The sequence below is a fragment of the Natrix helvetica genome (assembly GCF_964273705.1).
Source record: "Natrix helvetica genome assembly, chromosome: 1".
NCBI classification, from domain to species: domain Eukaryota; kingdom Metazoa; phylum Chordata; class Lepidosauria; order Squamata; family Natricidae; genus Natrix; species Natrix helvetica.
In genome coordinates, this window is record NC_138548.1 from 79176240 (window position 1) to 79193755 (window position 17516).

The window sequence follows — 17516 nt, forward strand, 5'->3', positions numbered from 1 at the left end:
TTTGATACCCCTGATATAGATTACAAACTTCCAATACTAACTGAACAACTAACTAAATTTAAGTTTAATGCATGTCATTGGCTTTCTGTAAACTACTGGTTTACAGTCCCAGTAGTTCCCTCATGGCTTGGGCTGAGATGGACAGGACCCCTCGTTGGTTGTCTGTTTGTTTACTTTTTGTAATGCTGTATGGCCAAATTCTATCTTGGTTTGGGGTGGGATGTTTATCATGTTTATATTACAAGCTGTCCAGAATCAGTTGGAATCGGGTGATGTCTACAATGGATCAAACAAATAACTATAAATTACAGCAAGTAATATCACCAATTACAAATGTCCTGCTAAAAAGTGAATAAAGATTGAGTTAAGGGAGCAAGTCACATGTTAGAAAACTACGTAAATGTTTTATGCTGCTTGTTTTTTTAGTGAAAAGCAACTGTTGGAGGCTACCATCAGCAATGAAAGAGGAACAGGTGGAATGTGGGTGATCTTACTATCCAACACTTTTTCCTCCCCAAAACACCCATTAACTACCTTCTTCTCACTATCATAAGATGGAGAAACAGATTCAATACAGTTTTCCTATAAGGGAGGTAGAGAAAGTGTATGTCACAGCAGTTGGACATTGCTACTATTGCCAATGTGGGTATTAAAAGGAGAAATGCACTTGGCAGACTACCTTTTCTACACCTTGCTTGAGATCATTGACTTCACAGTAACTCAGAAATATTTCACGTGCATCTTTTATCTTTCTTTCTTTATTATTTAATTGCATTGGTTAATTGTTAGTAATCAAATGGTCTAAGAAGTTCAATGTCTATATTACATCACCTACAGGTTGTTTATAATGAAGTTTTTTCAGATTATTTTTAATGTTTTCATCAGAAGAAATGCAGAGATCTTGGCGTATTAGCATTCATATCGAGTTGTCTTTCAATAAAGTGATGTCAAGCAATACCCCAAAAGCTTGCAAACATATGTGGGAGGCAGTCCTACTGTAGGCATGCAAGCCAGCTGGTTGACTTTGGCCCAGTCACTCAGACCAACCCACCTACAGGGCTATTGGAGGGGGAAATAGGAGAGGGAAGGAGTATGTATGTTCACCACCTTGAGTTACTTATAAAGTAATAAAGGCAGGGTAAAAATCTAAGAAATAAATGAATAAACTGAGCCCTGGTACACCTGCATCAGGCACTCTTCCTTATTCAGTGTGGGTTTTACATTTATGATACTGTAGAAGACGCCCATTATTTTGGCAAGAGCAGTAGCGCTTAGACTTGTACACTGCTTCACAGGGTTTTGCAGCCCTCTCTAAGCTGTTTACAGAGCCAGCATATGGCCCCCAACAATCTAGGTCCGCATTTTACTGACCTAAGAAGGATGGAAGGCTGAGTCAACCTTGAGTTGGAGAATCGAACTGCTGGCAGAATTAGCAATACTGCATTCTGCGCCATCACTAGCAAACATAAAAGTTGCTCCCCCTCCCACCTTGCTTTGGGCTGGTGATTAATGGCAGCAGCTATTTACTATTTTCTATACTCCTTTATTAGATCGTTGTGATAATGTGTGTATATTTATTCTAAGCAAGCATGTTGCTTAGATGTTTACTATACCTGGCTCCAATAATCACAAGGTAATCAAGTAAGCGAGGGCAGCTCCTCTTCTTTTGCACCATGGTCTCGCTTCCTATGCTATGTCATCTCAATGAATTCCTTTGTCATTGGTCCATCTAATATCCAGTACGTGCTCTAAAGAGAATTCCTCCGGAAATTGTGACATGAACCTACAAGTAAGAAATATTCCATTCAAGATTAGATTTGCATCCATCAATGATAATGATAATAAGCAGAGCTGGATTCCGGCAGGCACTGGTGGGTTCATGGGCACGCCAACACACACACACACACACACACTTGATGCACGCTGCACGAGCATGTGCAGTACAATAAAACTGCACTGACTTTATCGCATGTTATCAATATATGCACTTTCCCTGCGAGCATCAGTCCTAGTTTTTAATATATTTTAAAATGACCCCACAGTATAACACTGTACACTCCTACATTCCTCAACATCCATGCTTACAGATGAATGTGACTAATATTTTCATACATACACAGTTTATGCCTTCTTGGGGGACATTCTAGAGAAAAATATATGATCAAATATATCAGTCAACCAATAGTCTAGTGGCTAGTCTTTCAATTATAATTGTATGTCACACATACAAAGCTGGGTAACAGGAACCTCGGGTAATCTGATTCAGATCAGTCTCCATAGCAACTCATCGTGTAGTCCCTGGATCATACCACATTAGGACTATTTATAGAAGCACATCAGCTGCCCCCCTCCGTCACTTGCATGTATAAACATATCAAATTCACCTGAACTACAAACAAGATTCCCCTATGATGATATCTTCCTTAAGCCAGTAATTTACTATTGTTTTTGTGGCACCTGTATGATATTGTAACTTTCTAATCATGAGGGTTTTTCCCATGACAGACACTACTAGCTTTTCTTCACATTTGAGCTAGATTATTGTTAAAATTTGTATTAACCCACAATCTACAACTGTATACAATCTGATTTCCCAATACTTCTATACAATTTTCTTAAAATTGCCTTATATACAGTAAGTTAGAAATTTTCCTTCAAAACAATCCATAGGCAAAGGCCACAATAAATAAATCAGATTGTGAATCTTCTTAATTTAATTATATGCATATACAAAAGATCAAGGGACAAATCTGGTACCGTAATAATTTCTAGGGATTTTATTTAAACATCTATAGTGACATTTCTAAAAAGCAAAAGAGGAATTAGTGTAGCTGTATCAGACTAAAACTCACGTCTGTTTCTCTTCAATTGGATGAAACAGTGCATCATAGGGCAATATGGCATTTAAATTTGGCAAAGTTGTGACTGCTTTTGTGCTCCTGTGCCGCTGCAGCACTGTGATAAGCTACAGTCATCATTTCCAGCACTTCCTGCCAGCTTCCTACAAGGAATATCAATGGGAAAGCCAGGAAAAATTTGGAAGTTACTCCTGTTCCCATTGTTTTCTTTCCTGCCCATGATCATTCTGTTTCTCACTTAAAGAAATATTTCTGAAACAATGACTGATTGAGTCATGGGTTGTCTATTGGTATTTAAACAGCATAGAACAGGGGTGTCAAACTCGTGTCATCACAACGGTGTCACATGATGTATCCTGACTTTTTCCCCCTTCACTAAACCGGATGTGGCCAGCGTGTGATGCATCCAGGCCGCAAGTACCCCTAGTGTAGAATGTATAAGAGTTATTGCGCTATCCTGAGAAACAGGGATATAACGCAGTTACAGGTTGTCTTGACTTAACAACCCAAATTGGGACAGGAATGTCTATCACTAATCAAATCAGTTGTTAGGGGAAGCATCACATGACTGCACCATTTACCAATGGCCATTAAGGAAGGGTCACATGGTCATTAGGTGAGGACTCATGCTTCTACTGCCCAGCTGTGCTTGCCTCTGCTTCGATTTGCCCCATCCATTTCCCCATAGCTCTGTTGGCCTTAACACTCCACCACTGATGCCTTAGTAAAGGGAAATCTTCAGTTTTCTGAAGTCTATGAAAAAGATAAATTATAAAAATGAATCAGACACAAAAGTTAGGCTCCCTAGGCTGAAAAACTATTTAGCATGACACGGTCACATAAGAATTTTTACTGATGAAAAATAAGAATTGTTAATGATGAAAAGTGGATGAGGCCACTTTAAATAGCTAATTGTTGTCAACCAACATGAAGTGGAAAACCTTATTGCAAGAATTGAAGCTGAGAAAGTCATTCAGTAAACAAGGGTCAGATGGCAAAAACTCTTAAAAGTTATCACAGAGTAATGGACTGGAAACAGTTGGAAGAAGTGACTCAAGATTCATACTTGGGACTAATATTAATAAGGGGTAGGATGCTTGGGTGTTCTTAAATGGAAAACTTCTGCTATGTATATAGCCTCCTAATTCTAGGTAATGCATCTACTTATCTAACCTTCTTGGGTCTGTGTAGAAATAGAAAGTGGGAAGAAAATCTTGTTCCACATGATAGAAAGGCATGGCACCCACCATAATTAAATACCACTGTGAGTTTATTTTTCCCAATTTTTAATTAGGGTATAAGTGAAGTTCTGCTGGATCCTAGTTGCATGGGTTTAACTTCAAAAATCTCCACTGTGCAGATGGAGGAAGGGAAAGTGGAGGGAGAAAAGAATGAGCTAATAGAATAATTGACTAATAGCCAGCAGAGCCCCCTGTGATGTCACTATCCATTGTTATCATTCTTCAGCTGCATATGACGTCGCTCTTCCTGTCTTTTTAAATCATATTTGCTTCCATTATATTCATACACCAATTGTTTTTTAAAATTTGCTAGGTAATGGTAAAGTTTTTCCCTGTCCAGTCATGTCTGATTCTAGGGGATGGTGCTCATCACCGTTTCTTAGCCAAGGAAGCAAGTGTTGCCTGAAAACATTTCCATGGCCATGTAGCCAGCATGATTACACCTTTCCTCAAAGTGTTACCTATTTATCTACTCACATTTGCATGCTTTTGATCTGCTAAATGGGCAGGATATGGGACCAGAACAGGAAGTCACCCTATCAAGCAGAACTCAGGTGTCTCTCTATCTGACAAGCTCAACATTTTTAACTACTGAGCCAACACACCCTCTTCTTTAAGTTTATTATCTTTGTTTTTTAGAAGGTCTCATCAACTCCACCTAATTATGGTTTCCTTGGTCTTCTTCTTTCATTGAGATCATTTCTTCATATACGTTTTGCAATTTAATCATTCATTCTGTCTATATGACCACAATACATCAACATACTTTTTTCATACCAGTAATTCACTTTTATTTTCAATCCATATTCATTCAGCACTTATTTGTTCTTAACTCTGATTCTTTTGGCTGTGCCACATATACCTTGAATAACTTATTAGCACTGTATTCATTTTATGTCTTTCCTGATATGCCAAACCCTTACTACTATACAACAAACTTGACAGAAGCATGCCCTTATACATTTTTGCTTTATTTGACAAATATTCATTTCTCATCACAAACAATTCTCATTATACCAGCATTTTCACATCTTACTATTTCTCCATTCACTCTTTGCTAAACAGTCTACCAATATATATAATCAACTATATCAATACACCTTTAATATTACCATAAGCAATTTTGCCATATATATATATAATAAACAGCCAAACTAATTTTTGTTTCACTAAATGCTGAATCATTCTTAGTATTGTATTTATTTTACTTAGTTACTTCCATCATATACTGCTTTTATTGATAAAATATTTACATCTATACATCAACATTACTCCATCGGCTACAACTACAGTCTTACTATATTTTTCAACATTCTTCCAATATTTATTACTGTGCTTTCTCAGAGGCCAACATTCATAACATTCATTTTTAATTTGATATATTACCATTGCCTGGTTTTGTCCCAATTCTCATGCTATTTATGTAAATCTACTCTTCAAGCCATTATTGCCTGTAGCTACTAACTAGGAGATGTATGCAGGAAAAAAAGGCAATATAATTTTATGGTGTATAATCAAGACTTTAAAGAGCATATTAAAATATATTCAAGAAAATAGAATAATTTGATGGAAACTATCATAGCTTTTATCATTATATCCAAATGCTTTTTGGTCCTTGTTCTGCAATATTATGGAAATATCCATTTGTGTTCCTAGGATTCATTGCAGCATGCCTTTGAAACGACATATTATATTTACTTCAAAGAAGCATAAAGTTTCCCCCTCTCCAAATAATTATTTGGGAAGGCAATCTACTTACATTCACTGAGAATATGCAAAAGATGAAGGTGCTGAAAGTGATGGATTAGCCAAAATGTTCACCCTGGCTGCAAGGGAGAAAAAGGAGAACCAAAATGAATGACAAAGCACACCATCTCTGCTTTAAATTAAATGCAAACGTACATGCCCACATATATCCAAGTGTGCCAATGTTTGTTGAGGGAGGGAAAAAGATCAAATAAACATAATTTGCTTCATAAGATTGGGTAATCCTAATTAAAGAAGGGAATTAGGCAGTTGTGCATTTATAATATCTATCTAATTATTTTTCCTTTGGAGGGGTGCTTAAATTTTAAGTGATCTTCCATTCTGATAAGAATTGCATATATAGAGACAACCTACTCTGCCTCAAATTATTCTTATCTTGCCTTGTCTCTATCACCAAGGTAGCTATCTGTTCTCTCGACATAGCTTCAGACAGCACAATCAATAATGAAGGCTTGTGGAAAACTTGTTAAAATTTTATTCTTCCTAATACTTGAAGAGATAAGTCCTTAGGTTGTAGATGCCTTTGAAAGCAATGACAAGCATCCTACATTTAGATATGAAGTATAATAGTAACCAATACAGTTAATTAATATTACCCTTATATTTTTATTTATTTATTAAATTTATATGCCAACCATCTCACTATCCAGCGACTCTGGTATACCCCCCCCCCTTTGTTATTCTTTATGTATGATGAAACAGTATCACATTTTACCCACAATAAAATTCAGAACTCTTTTAAGAGCAGTTCCCACTATTGTGGAGATTACAAAGACATCTACAGTAAAAATAACCCTAAGCATGATTCCCACTGGAGCCCTTTCAGATGTGAGGCAGAAGCCATTTTCATCAATTAACTTTATTTGAATCTACTATGGTCAATTCCATTTCCTGTTTAATGCCTACGTAACACTCCCACTTGATTTTCCTTGCTTATATCCTCACAGCTCAGAAATGAAATAATACTATAACTTTGAAACACACTGTGTTGACACTATCCAGAAGTTGTAACTACCACTCCCCAAATAATTACAAAGCAGTAGAAAAAAAACTGTGAGGAAAAACAGTATAATGAGGCTAGGATATATTGTATTCCAGAAGTATTATATTCCATTGGTGGGATATAATAGCCTGATACATTCACCCATTAGTCTCTAGGAAAAGGCATATCAGCTGACATATAAGTGATAAAAACAGTTACTTAATACAGCCAGATCAGAGTTAAGAAGTGATGACTTGTCAGCAGACTGTCTTTTGAACAATCATTTAATTTACTTGGATTTTATGGAACAATTTTTTGATATAGTCAGAAGACTTTAACGCTCTGCAACTTCTTTGTATTATATACTATAAAGAAAATATATCCGCATGACATTTATGATGAAAATCATATATTCACAACACACCTGGTTTTTGTCTTATTTTGAAATCATTTATCTCAATTAAAGGAATGCATACAAGCTGAAACAGCTGAATCAGTTGTTTCAAGCAAATGATCTACTGCATCTGACTAAAACCTTATGAAAGCAGCTAAAGGCAGCCTATATAAGATTAATTGAAGCAAACAAAATAAATCCAAAGCAGTTTGGAAATGGCCAGAGTAGCTAATCCCATAATTGGAAATAGGATTATAAAAACTATATGGTATGTAGGCCAAAATGCTTTCAGTTACCTATTTCTCTTGGTGATAAGGGAATTCCAAGGGTCTATTTGTATCTGACTTATACAGTACCTTTGCGTATTTCTAGATATACATAAATATGCTCCATAATGGTATTCACAAAGATGGGTTTCCTGATACAAAATGTTTTCCTACTACGTAAATGCAGATCTCAACTTCTATTTAACTGCAGATAAAACGTACAAATTTTTGGATAGTAAAATAAATCAATTGTTACAAAGCAGCACCAGTGTGCATTTTTGCATTACAACAATTAGTGTAAATAATACATGAAAATCCATTCCTAAAATACATATAACTTCTTTTCACAATCCCCTATACAGAAATTACTTTGGTTATTTTTGTTGTTGTTTTTAGAAAAGGTCTATTCTTAATTAACATTTACAAATTATACAGAAACTATATGTATATCTTTGGGTTGAAGTAAGTAAATAGGTAATAAATAAAATTATTCTTTCCAGGATATATATCCTGTCTACTTATAAAGTTAGCAGTGGAAACTAAAATATACAAATCATATACTAAATATTAAGAATGCAAACTTAAGTTCTGTTTACTATAATTTATTATTTTAAAGCAATAATGAAAGGCTTTAATTTGAACCTGTAAAAATTAAAAGTATTGATACCCCAGAAAGACTATTTTCAAAGCGATTTAAAACAACTGTCACCACTGTTCCAGAATCTAAAAATTTCCACAATGGATATTATGCACATTTCAGGGTTTCATCATTTATTATATAACTGAATATTGTTATTGAAAATAAAATGCAAGAGAAAATTACCAATATAAGTAACTCGTAAATCAAAAAGCATCTAACAAGATAATATTTTTATACAGTTAAAATAAACTTTGATAAATAATATTTATCACATTAAATTTTCCAGAATTCATAGATACAAGATAAATTACTAAATTACTAAATACTCCCATGGTTCTACTCAGAAGTTGATTAAAAATATTACAATCTAAATATTTGTTTAAATGCTCCAACATTTTATTCTAAAAAAATCAGTGAGTAATACAGCGAAAACATTTGTTTTCTAGTGAAGTTCTGACATGCTTTAAAATCCTACCATAGTTCCAGATGCAGTAACTATTTGTCAGATAACTTTATACGACACATTCAAAAAAAGTAAAATATATTGATGCAGTTATGCATGTTAGAGACCTAGTTAGTTCTCTGTGCATCAATCCAGGACTAACTTGTCAATAGCATTTACTTTCAAATATGTTTTTTTTTCCTTTTCCAGATTGCTTTAACCCTGAGGAAACAACCTTATTCCATAGTAAACATTTTGTAATTTTCCAGTTGTACAAACTACAGCCTCCATATGCAAGTGAGATCACTCCCCCAAATTTTCTGCATGGTATAGCACATTTTTCAAGTTCCTAAATATGAAACCTAAGAAGATCCAAGGACCTCTAGAATAACATAAAACCTTCCAAAAGAATATGATGAGGCTGTGGGACCCAAAACAGTATCTACAGAAAAAGTAATGTTATTTTCAAGGTGTGATTTTTGGTAAATTCTCCTATCCATGATTCTGATCAACTGGGGTTTGCACACATTACACTCAAGCCACGGTTTATTTAATCAAACCAACTGCTTCAATCTGCATAACAAAATGAACCATTATCTAATCATACTACCTGGTTTATATAACCCCCTGCCCAAACTAAATTTCATCCTAGCATAAAACCTGGGGGGGGGGGGCGCAAGACCACAGAGAGAATTTAGGAAAACAATTGCAATGGGTGATGCGTAGCTTTGAAGGGTACTGGGATCAGGGACGGGGTTTGTCCTGCGCACATTCAGCATTAAGGTTTGTATGGTGTGTGACAACACGAAATCCAGATAAACCTTAAACACCAGGGAATGGTGGTGGTGGTGATGATGATGATGATGATGATAAAATAACCCCCCCCTCTCTCACACACACACATTCCTTCCACAGCACATACCTCTCACAACCTACTGTTGCAGCTTTCCACGACCCAGGCATTCCCGCTTCCAGTTTCCCCCAAGCACTCCCGCAACGTTTAATCCAAACCTCCCCTGCGTCAGCCGTTGCAGCCGCCCCCTTCCATCTTTGAACTTGCACTCCCATCCTCGTGCCTCCCTGCTGCGACATCCGCGCTTCGTCACCCAACAACCCCGCCAACCTCCCCCTTGGCTGCCCGAATCCCCGCCGCCTTCCTTAAACCACGCAGAGCACGCCCTGGGCTGCCCGGCTTCCCGCGGTCCCCCCTCAAGCTCGGGCTTCTCCCTCTCATCCTCCCAAGCCCATCCGCCCCAGGGGCTCTCCACCGTCCCCTTACCCTCGCCGTCCTTCCCGGCTGCCTCAGCCCCTCCGCCGCATATGTCACAGAGCGGGCGAAGGCAAGCAGCCCCGCGACGCTTCCTGCAGCCATTAAGCGCGGCCTGCTCGCCTTTACCTGTCAGCGGAAGCCGCGTCCTCTCCCCGCAGGCAGGCAGGCAGGCAGCCGGCCAGTTCCGCATCAACAGCACGGGGAGGAGCGAACCAAGAGGCGGAGAAGAGGGCGGGCACTGGACGTTGGGAACGGACCATTAAGCCGCTCTGAGGGGACAGAGCCGAGCACGGGGGAAAAGCGCGAAGCCCGAAGGGGCGGGAAGGGGCGTCACCATCAGGGGCTTGAGTACCAAGGCCAGCGCATCCTAAGGCCGAGCAGAGGCGCCAGCCCCGTCACAGGTATGTTCTTAGTAATAAAATAGTCCAATTGCGATATAAAATTCAGAAAGCCAAATCCTACTGCGGAATAGGACACTCACTATTCGCCACTATTTGCAAACAGGGCACCGTGTTCCAAGGGAGGAGCTGTTTCTCCCGGCCAAATTTCGAGGCATCATTCTTTTGAAAATAAGCCACTTTAACAGAGTTGTATGACTGAGATCTTAAATTACAACATTTTTTTAAAAAAAATGGGGAAAGGTTGCATTTCTGTCCATTTGTAAATCTTTTTTAAATTAATTTCTGATCATGCTTATGTCTTGATTAAAGTTAAGTTCATATGTGCGTTTTCAGCAGATGAATGAATGTGGATGCATTAAGTACGAGACAGGTTTTTCTTATTAGATTTTATTCTTTTACATAAAATTACATTTTTGAGAAGTGGTGATTAGAAATGTGGGATTAAACCCAGGAAGTACTGTAATCGCAAAAGGTTATTTACAACATGGTAAAATGTTATATATGTGCTTTCTCAGGTTAAGGCCAATACAAACAGAGTAATCTCATGTGCAAAATGCGGTAATCAGAAAGCTGACACCAGAGATATAGCACTTGCTACATAGTAATTATACTAGTTCAAGGGCCTAAGTTCTAACACATCTGCAGAGAAAGCCAATTTAAATGCTGAAAGAAGCAAGCAGTATTAGTGTACCAATAAATGTCCGATATAATTTCTGGTATCAGAAATCCTGGCAAGTGTTGGTGTATACTTTTCAAGTTATTTATTCCACTAGCAACTATCTCTACATAGGCATATTTATGCCTAAATCCATTTGCATCAATAAGTTAAACTCCATTCATTCCTGAGGTTTAGGCTGTAAACACTAAACTCTTTGTGGGTATATGAGCCATCATGAAATAATTGAACATGTTTAAGTTAAGGATGGAAGGATGTAAGCTTGACTTCACATCCTCAGTACACAAAAAAAATTGAATCTTATATATAAACTGGGTTCTTTTCCTTCCTGAAGTTATCCAAAGGCAACATTTAAGGAATTTCCCATTAAAGGCATCCAGGGAGGCAATTGACAATAGATGTATCATGATACGATGCAAAATGTACAACTTAAGTACTAGTATCCAACATTGGGACCAACTATAAAAGGCCAGGACTGCATCATGATGCATGCATCATCATTTCTGGCAAAGTGATTTACAGCAGATATCAATCTGTTTTTCCACCTAAATGTTTTGTCAGAGAAGAAGAAAATTTGAAGTAAAGAACTAGTAGAGGGGAGATAAGAAAATGTTTAACCGTAATTGGCCAATTAATTAGATTTGTCTCATAATGCACAGATGAATGAGAAAGAAAGGTGGTAATTTTATATGTAATTATGTTATAATGTATGATGCACCTCTCCATATTCAAAGGAGTTTCATATAATAAAAATTATCTCTTCCTTGCTATTGTATCAGTATATATCAGTAATGGCTGTATTTCTGATCAGGGGGTGGAGAACAGAAATATTACAAAAGGTCCTAAGAGTTTTCTATAGTATAGCTATCTTTTCAACATACAGTCAATTCCAAGACTATTAATTATTTTGAATGTTTTTGAAATGTTTTAGCTACATACAACCTAGAGGACCAAAAAGGAAGAGATACACAAGGAAGCTTGCCTCTAAAATTCCCAAAACGATTCTATACATCTGGGTGGTGGCCTTGAAATTAAATATGAAAAATGGGTTACAGAAAAACCGCCTGCAAAATGATTAGGGGGTATTCTTTTACTCTTCCATGTTAAGTGTTTCAGTTCCATTTTTGGAAAGCATTGACTAAAACATCATCTCATCCTTCTCATTTGTTTTCTATATACTGTATATATTTCATCAGAGCAAAGAAATCACAGTCTTCTGCATTGCTTCAGTGCTTTTGATAAAGGAGAATAGTTTTTATTGGCAAAAGATAATCAGTGTAATCGTTCACTGTCCTTAGATAGTATACTCATTCATTGACATCCCAGATCTCTGAAAGAAGTGGTGGTAGCTTTTTATCCTGTAGCCGAAGAGCAAACACTTGTTCAGAATGAACACTACTTAAAGTCCGAAGGCTGACCAGTTTCATTAACATCCGTGGGAACATTAGGTGATCCTATAAGATCATACACAAATAGACAAAGATATCAAAATGATCAAAATTCTGTTCCTCTGTCTTACTTTTCTTATGTAGAATAAGATTAAAAACCATTTGCCTACTATAAGGATAGTAACATTTTAAAGCACAGAGTAGCAAAATAGCATTGTGGACTAGCTCAACAGCTTCAAATTCTATGCTATCAATACAGAATCACTTATTCTCTGTGCTTTTTATTCCTAGAACTGAATACATGTAAAATGGCAACATAGCGGTAGCACCATACATAGAAAGTTCATATTTAAGAGTAACACATTGCTTGGATTTAAAAGCAAAAAACTGATTTGCAGTAACTTCTGTTTGCAACTCCATAAAGTAGCTGCTTATTTTTTGAGGTCCTGCAGCAGCCTGGCTCAACTGCAGCAAGTCAGGATAAATAATGCATTTGGTTTAAAGCATTAGAAATACACCCACCACTTTTGCTTTCAAATCTAATGGTCTTATATAGTCCAAATTTCAAATGTAAAGCATTTCCAGCTTAAAGAATTTTAGGTTCAGAATTTTTTTTTAGAACAGCTGTTAGTCAGGATATGGCTAAATATTTGTTGAATAACTCAGCCATATCATGCATGACAGCCGACTTACAAGAGATTCTGCTTTAACCAGATTCTTTCTTACATGCTCTGTTAGCAATACAGTCACTTTCGCAGGCTAACCAAGACACTTACGTTTGGCCTATGAATACATATATATGAGTGAAGGGCTTCTACGTAGGTATGCTGCAACTTTTCTACCAGAGTTTGATCTTGAACATTTGGCCGATCTGTTAAGGAAACATTGAAAGCATTAAACTTTTTTTTTAAAATTGTCAAAATATAAATTTTATATGCCTGCCCATTTCACTGAAGTAACTCTTACTGGCATACAATCAACCAAGAATTAAAACATTTTTCAAACCCTTTAAAAGAATAAGCATGGATAAAACAAGGCTATGAGAAGGAAGATGTTTACATACAGTACAACCAACATGCCGGCTCTATATTATTATTATTATTATAACATCTTTCTAATGGTTTTGTTTAATGCATACTTATGGGAGGCCCATAAGAAGCTTGTAATTATTTGTTTGTTTGTTTGTTTGTTTTTAAAGAAATATATACATCACTGAATCCAAAATGCTCTCTGGCTAAACTCAAAAATTTTAGTGCCGTGCCTGTTTCCCCAATCTACTCTACAACCCTCTAACCACCTTATAGTTTAGAAATAGTAGAGAGAAAAGCCGCTTCAGGATCACATTTCCCTATCTGCTGTGATTTATCATTTTTTTTAAGAAAACATAATTGAGAAAGAATTAGCACAGTTCAGCAAAAGCTAAGCATCTGGTTGAACAGCAAATAAGGAAATGGGAAGAGACAACAATAATATGCTGAATATTAAGCTATGAACAAGACATCTCTAAGATAAATGACTTTGAAGAAAATGACTGCAGTCCAAGCACTTTTATATGTACCATATCCATCATCATGTCTATTTCGATCCCTCCCTGCAGATATCACTAGCCTTGAATATAAATACACCATGACACAACTAACTCATATATCTCCTCCCTGAATGTTCCGGCACCATCCTTCATCTGCTGCAGTGCACTATTACCAAATTTCCCCACCTTAGAATACCTATGCCCAAAATATACATGTTGTGGGCCTGCACCTGGATTAAACACACATATTTTGGGTTTAGACAAAATGTGTATGTTTTGGATCAGCCATGAACAACCCAAACCTTGTTACTCCATGACTAGGACATTTGTGCACAAACTTAATTATTACCCATGACAAATGCATTCCTTAGAACTAACATTAGGACACTAAGTATTGTATGCGATTCTTCTTGACTGAAGATTCTTTTTACAATTTTGATCCCGCTCTCTCCCAGCTTGTTACCTGCAGAAAAAATGCTGATGGCAATTAAAAGTGCATATTCAGCATCATTGAGATGCAGTTCATTCATTCTCTTTGAAAATCCAAAAATGGGATTAATAAATTCAATTTGTAAGCCTGAGGGGGAAAAACAAAAAGTGATTTAGAAATAGGTACAGTTTCTGTATATTGTGCCCACCCAACCCCCGCCCCCAAATGGCACATACAACTCTAGATGAGTATATAGGTAGTCCTTCTTTAATGACCATAATTGGGATCAGCAACTTGGTTGTTAAGCAAAGTAGTCAATAAATGAAATCTCAACTTCACTTATGATCTTAATTCAGCTTTCCTTTGCTTTACAAACCTGTGAAGGTCATAAATGAAAGAACTGGTTGTAGAGTTACTTTTTCATCATTATTGTAAGTGAAATGTCACTAAATGAGGCAGTCACTTAACAAGGGCTACCTGTATTTATCAGGAAAGACTATAATCCCATAGAACAGAATTAATTTCGCTCCCTTATGTTACTTCAGAGAACAGGCAATCTCTTTTATTGTATTACCGCATTTCCTGAAGAATAATCAGATGCAAACATGCCTGAGCTTTGTAAATTTAACAGGATGGGAGAATATCATAGAACATCAGGACAATAGGCCAGAAGTCAAAATAACCTCCAAGGTGACAATGACAAACTTTGCTTATTGCTATTAAGAAAACTGCATGGATGCATTCATATGATTACAATGATTCAAGTTTGATTCAGGAACATCTTTATTTGATTGAAAGCTATATGACAATGATGAGAAGACCCAAATGGTAGGAACTATTTCCTTCATGTCATACACCATTTCTTTCATTCTCCTCCATTACTCAAAACACATGCATAGTAGAAAGGAATGTGTGAGGAAATCTGAATTGATGCCTTGCCAAAACAAAAACAAAAACCTGAAATGAACCTGAGAATTTTCTATGGCCCAAGTCCACAACCCCATCCCAAATTAGGACATGTACACTTTCCCTAAATATACTATGTACAGTATACTTGTGAATAAGGTGGGAAATTAGATGTCAAAATGTGTCCAAAAATATTTCAGCTTATCTGGGGATGGGTTTATCTGCAACTATATATAATAATACTTTTTAAAGTACCCAGTATCCTGTATGTACTCACTTACCCACAGACAAGGTGAGCCTCAAATTTGTAACCAAAATATCATGAAAAATGGATAATCCATGCACTACGCACTGATAGACAATTGTGAAAAATTAATGGTGCATTTTGTTAAAAATTCAAAAGGTCATTTGAATTTGGATTTATATGCTAGTATATACAGTTTGTGAATGTCCGTGAGCATTCCTGCATACGTATACACACACACACACACACACACACACACACACACAATATTCACAGTGTCATAGTCTGGGGATTTCAGATTAAGGAATAAAAGAAAAAAATACAGGAACGATTGTTTGCTGTCTAGACAAGCTATTATTCATTCAAAGGTGGCTTGCTCCCAGTTCAGCCCGGATCGGGCAAACCAGTAGTGGTGGTGGCGGGAGGCACCGTCCACCCACCTGAATGCTTCTGCGCATGTGCAGAAGTGTCACACAAGCGCATGTGTGAGCACGAGAAAACTGGTAGCGCCGGGATTTGCAACCCACCTCTGTATTCATTGTTAGAGCACTGTACTTGAAAAATTAAGAGAAAAAATTAATTATATACTTCCTTTAAAATTGTGTATATACATGTATGTGTGTGTGCATAGGCATGTATGCATTTGGGAGCACACACACAGACATGTCCCCTACATACATACCATATATTCATACATACCTACATACCTACCTACCTACCTACATACATACATACATACATCAAATATCTCACCCTTTTTTCAAAAGTTCAAGTACTTAGTGCTACCTTCTCCAAATTTTCTCAACAGCCCTAAGGGATTAATCAGAGTGAGGGGCTCAACATCATCCAGTAAGCTTCTATACTTAAAAAATTTACCTGAATCTGGTTTTCCCCAATCCAATGCAACACCTTAACATGACATTTGGACTCCAATCTTGCCAGTTTGGTATGGTGATGAAGATGCTGGCCTAGAAATCAGGAGACTGAATTCTAGGCCATCACTTTGTCTCAGCCCAACTTACCTCACAAAGTGGTTGTTGTGGGGAAACATAGGATGTAGGAGTATTAGGTGTGCTTTTCACTTTGAAGTATTTATAAAGTACAATATAAAACTTTAATTATAATCTTCTACCACATATTTTGAAGTTATGAAGCTATGTGTGATGACAGAAAGTTCAAAAAAGAAGAAAAAATCTTTATACTAGAAGTCAGGTAATATAATACCATAATATTCACATTTTTGGTAACTATTTCATATCCTCCAAAAATGTTCTGGTGGGAAACCATATTATCTCTTCTAATCCACCCTAACTTTATTTTTTTATAGTATTACTTGATTGCTATTTCCAAAAGAATTGCCTCAAATTTCAGGTTGAGGATTAAGACTACAATCTTTATAAAAGAATTTTGATTTTATTTTTTAGAAAACAAGTTGCCATAATATTGACCCATCATACAGGGAGAACAAATCTCTTTTATACTCTGGAATATGCTTAACTCACCAGCCTTGGAAAAATCATCCCGATTGTAACTCAAATCTTTCAAAAAAGTTATGCTTTCAGTTTCTGGATTGTAGCGCCTAGATGTCTCCAACAGCATCACCTTGAATATACATATACAACACACATACCAAAACCAGTCACAATTATAAATCTGACAATAAAATCAATTAAAGAGTTATTGCACTCAAATATCATAAGTGATGAAATAAATACCTTTTGATAACAAAAATTATCAAAAGGAATTTGTACAGTACTTTTAATATATCTGTTTTGCTTTGTTTTTTTTAAATTTATTTTAAGTCGTAAAGTTCAATATGTACAGAAAAATGAGAGACAAAATGATTAAATAAATACACAACCTATAAAAAACATTGTTCTTGTCCTCTCCTTTCTCGACACTCCTTTCTCCACTTACGTTTCTCCTAAGGTTAGGGATTTCTCTGGACTGATGCAGGGACAACTTCATGAGTAAGAACTCTTCTTATAGAAACTAATTTGAGAAAATTCTCTGCTTTCCTCTCATCTTTCTGAAGAATGGCTATCTTTCTGAAGAAGGACTCCTTGATTCTCAAAACACATAT

At 36.5% G+C, this 17516-nt stretch overlaps 3 protein-coding genes across 30 annotated transcripts in view; 1 reads left to right on the top strand and 2 right to left on the bottom strand.

Annotated features, from left to right (window-relative positions):
* MADD (MAP kinase activating death domain) overlaps nucleotides 1-10117 on the bottom strand; it is an 85548-nt gene extending 75431 nt beyond the window's left edge. For 23 of the 24 annotated variants that reach the window (XM_081953211.1, XM_081953209.1, XM_081953204.1 and 20 more), the window contains exons 1-3: nucleotides 9987-10117; nucleotides 5859-5925; nucleotides 1614-1783 (exon numbers count right to left, since the gene is read on the bottom strand). In XM_081953211.1, the coding sequence (XP_081809337.1) occupies nucleotides 1614-1675 (62 nt within the window). In that variant the 5' untranslated portion in view covers nucleotides 1676-1783; nucleotides 5859-5925; nucleotides 9987-10117. Of the gene's footprint in view, nucleotides 1-1613; nucleotides 1784-5858; nucleotides 5926-9869 lie in introns of all 24 variants that reach the window. The other variant, XM_081953208.1, reaches the window with a different exon arrangement.
* A 17-nt stretch (nucleotides 10118-10134) lies between these two features.
* Nucleotides 10135-17516, top strand: part of ACP2 (acid phosphatase 2, lysosomal) — a 49837-nt gene continuing 42455 nt past the window's right edge. Inside the window, exon 1 of the mRNA XM_081953553.1 lies at nucleotides 10135-10261. The gene's annotated coding sequence lies outside the window, so the exon portion shown is untranslated. The remainder of the gene's footprint in view (nucleotides 10262-17516) is intronic.
* The window catches only part of NR1H3 (nuclear receptor subfamily 1 group H member 3), a 33357-nt gene continuing 27853 nt past the window's right edge, over nucleotides 12013-17516 (bottom strand). For all 5 annotated transcript variants that reach the window (XM_081953565.1, XM_081953563.1, XM_081953564.1 and 2 more), the window contains exons 6-9: nucleotides 16936-17035; nucleotides 14317-14430; nucleotides 13102-13196; nucleotides 12013-12391 (exon numbers count right to left, since the gene is read on the bottom strand). In XM_081953565.1, coding sequence (XP_081809691.1) covers nucleotides 12245-12391; nucleotides 13102-13196; nucleotides 14317-14430; nucleotides 16936-17035 — 456 coding nt within the window. In that variant the 3' untranslated portion in view covers nucleotides 12013-12244. The remainder of the gene's footprint in view (nucleotides 12392-13101; nucleotides 13197-14316; nucleotides 14431-16935; nucleotides 17036-17516) is intronic.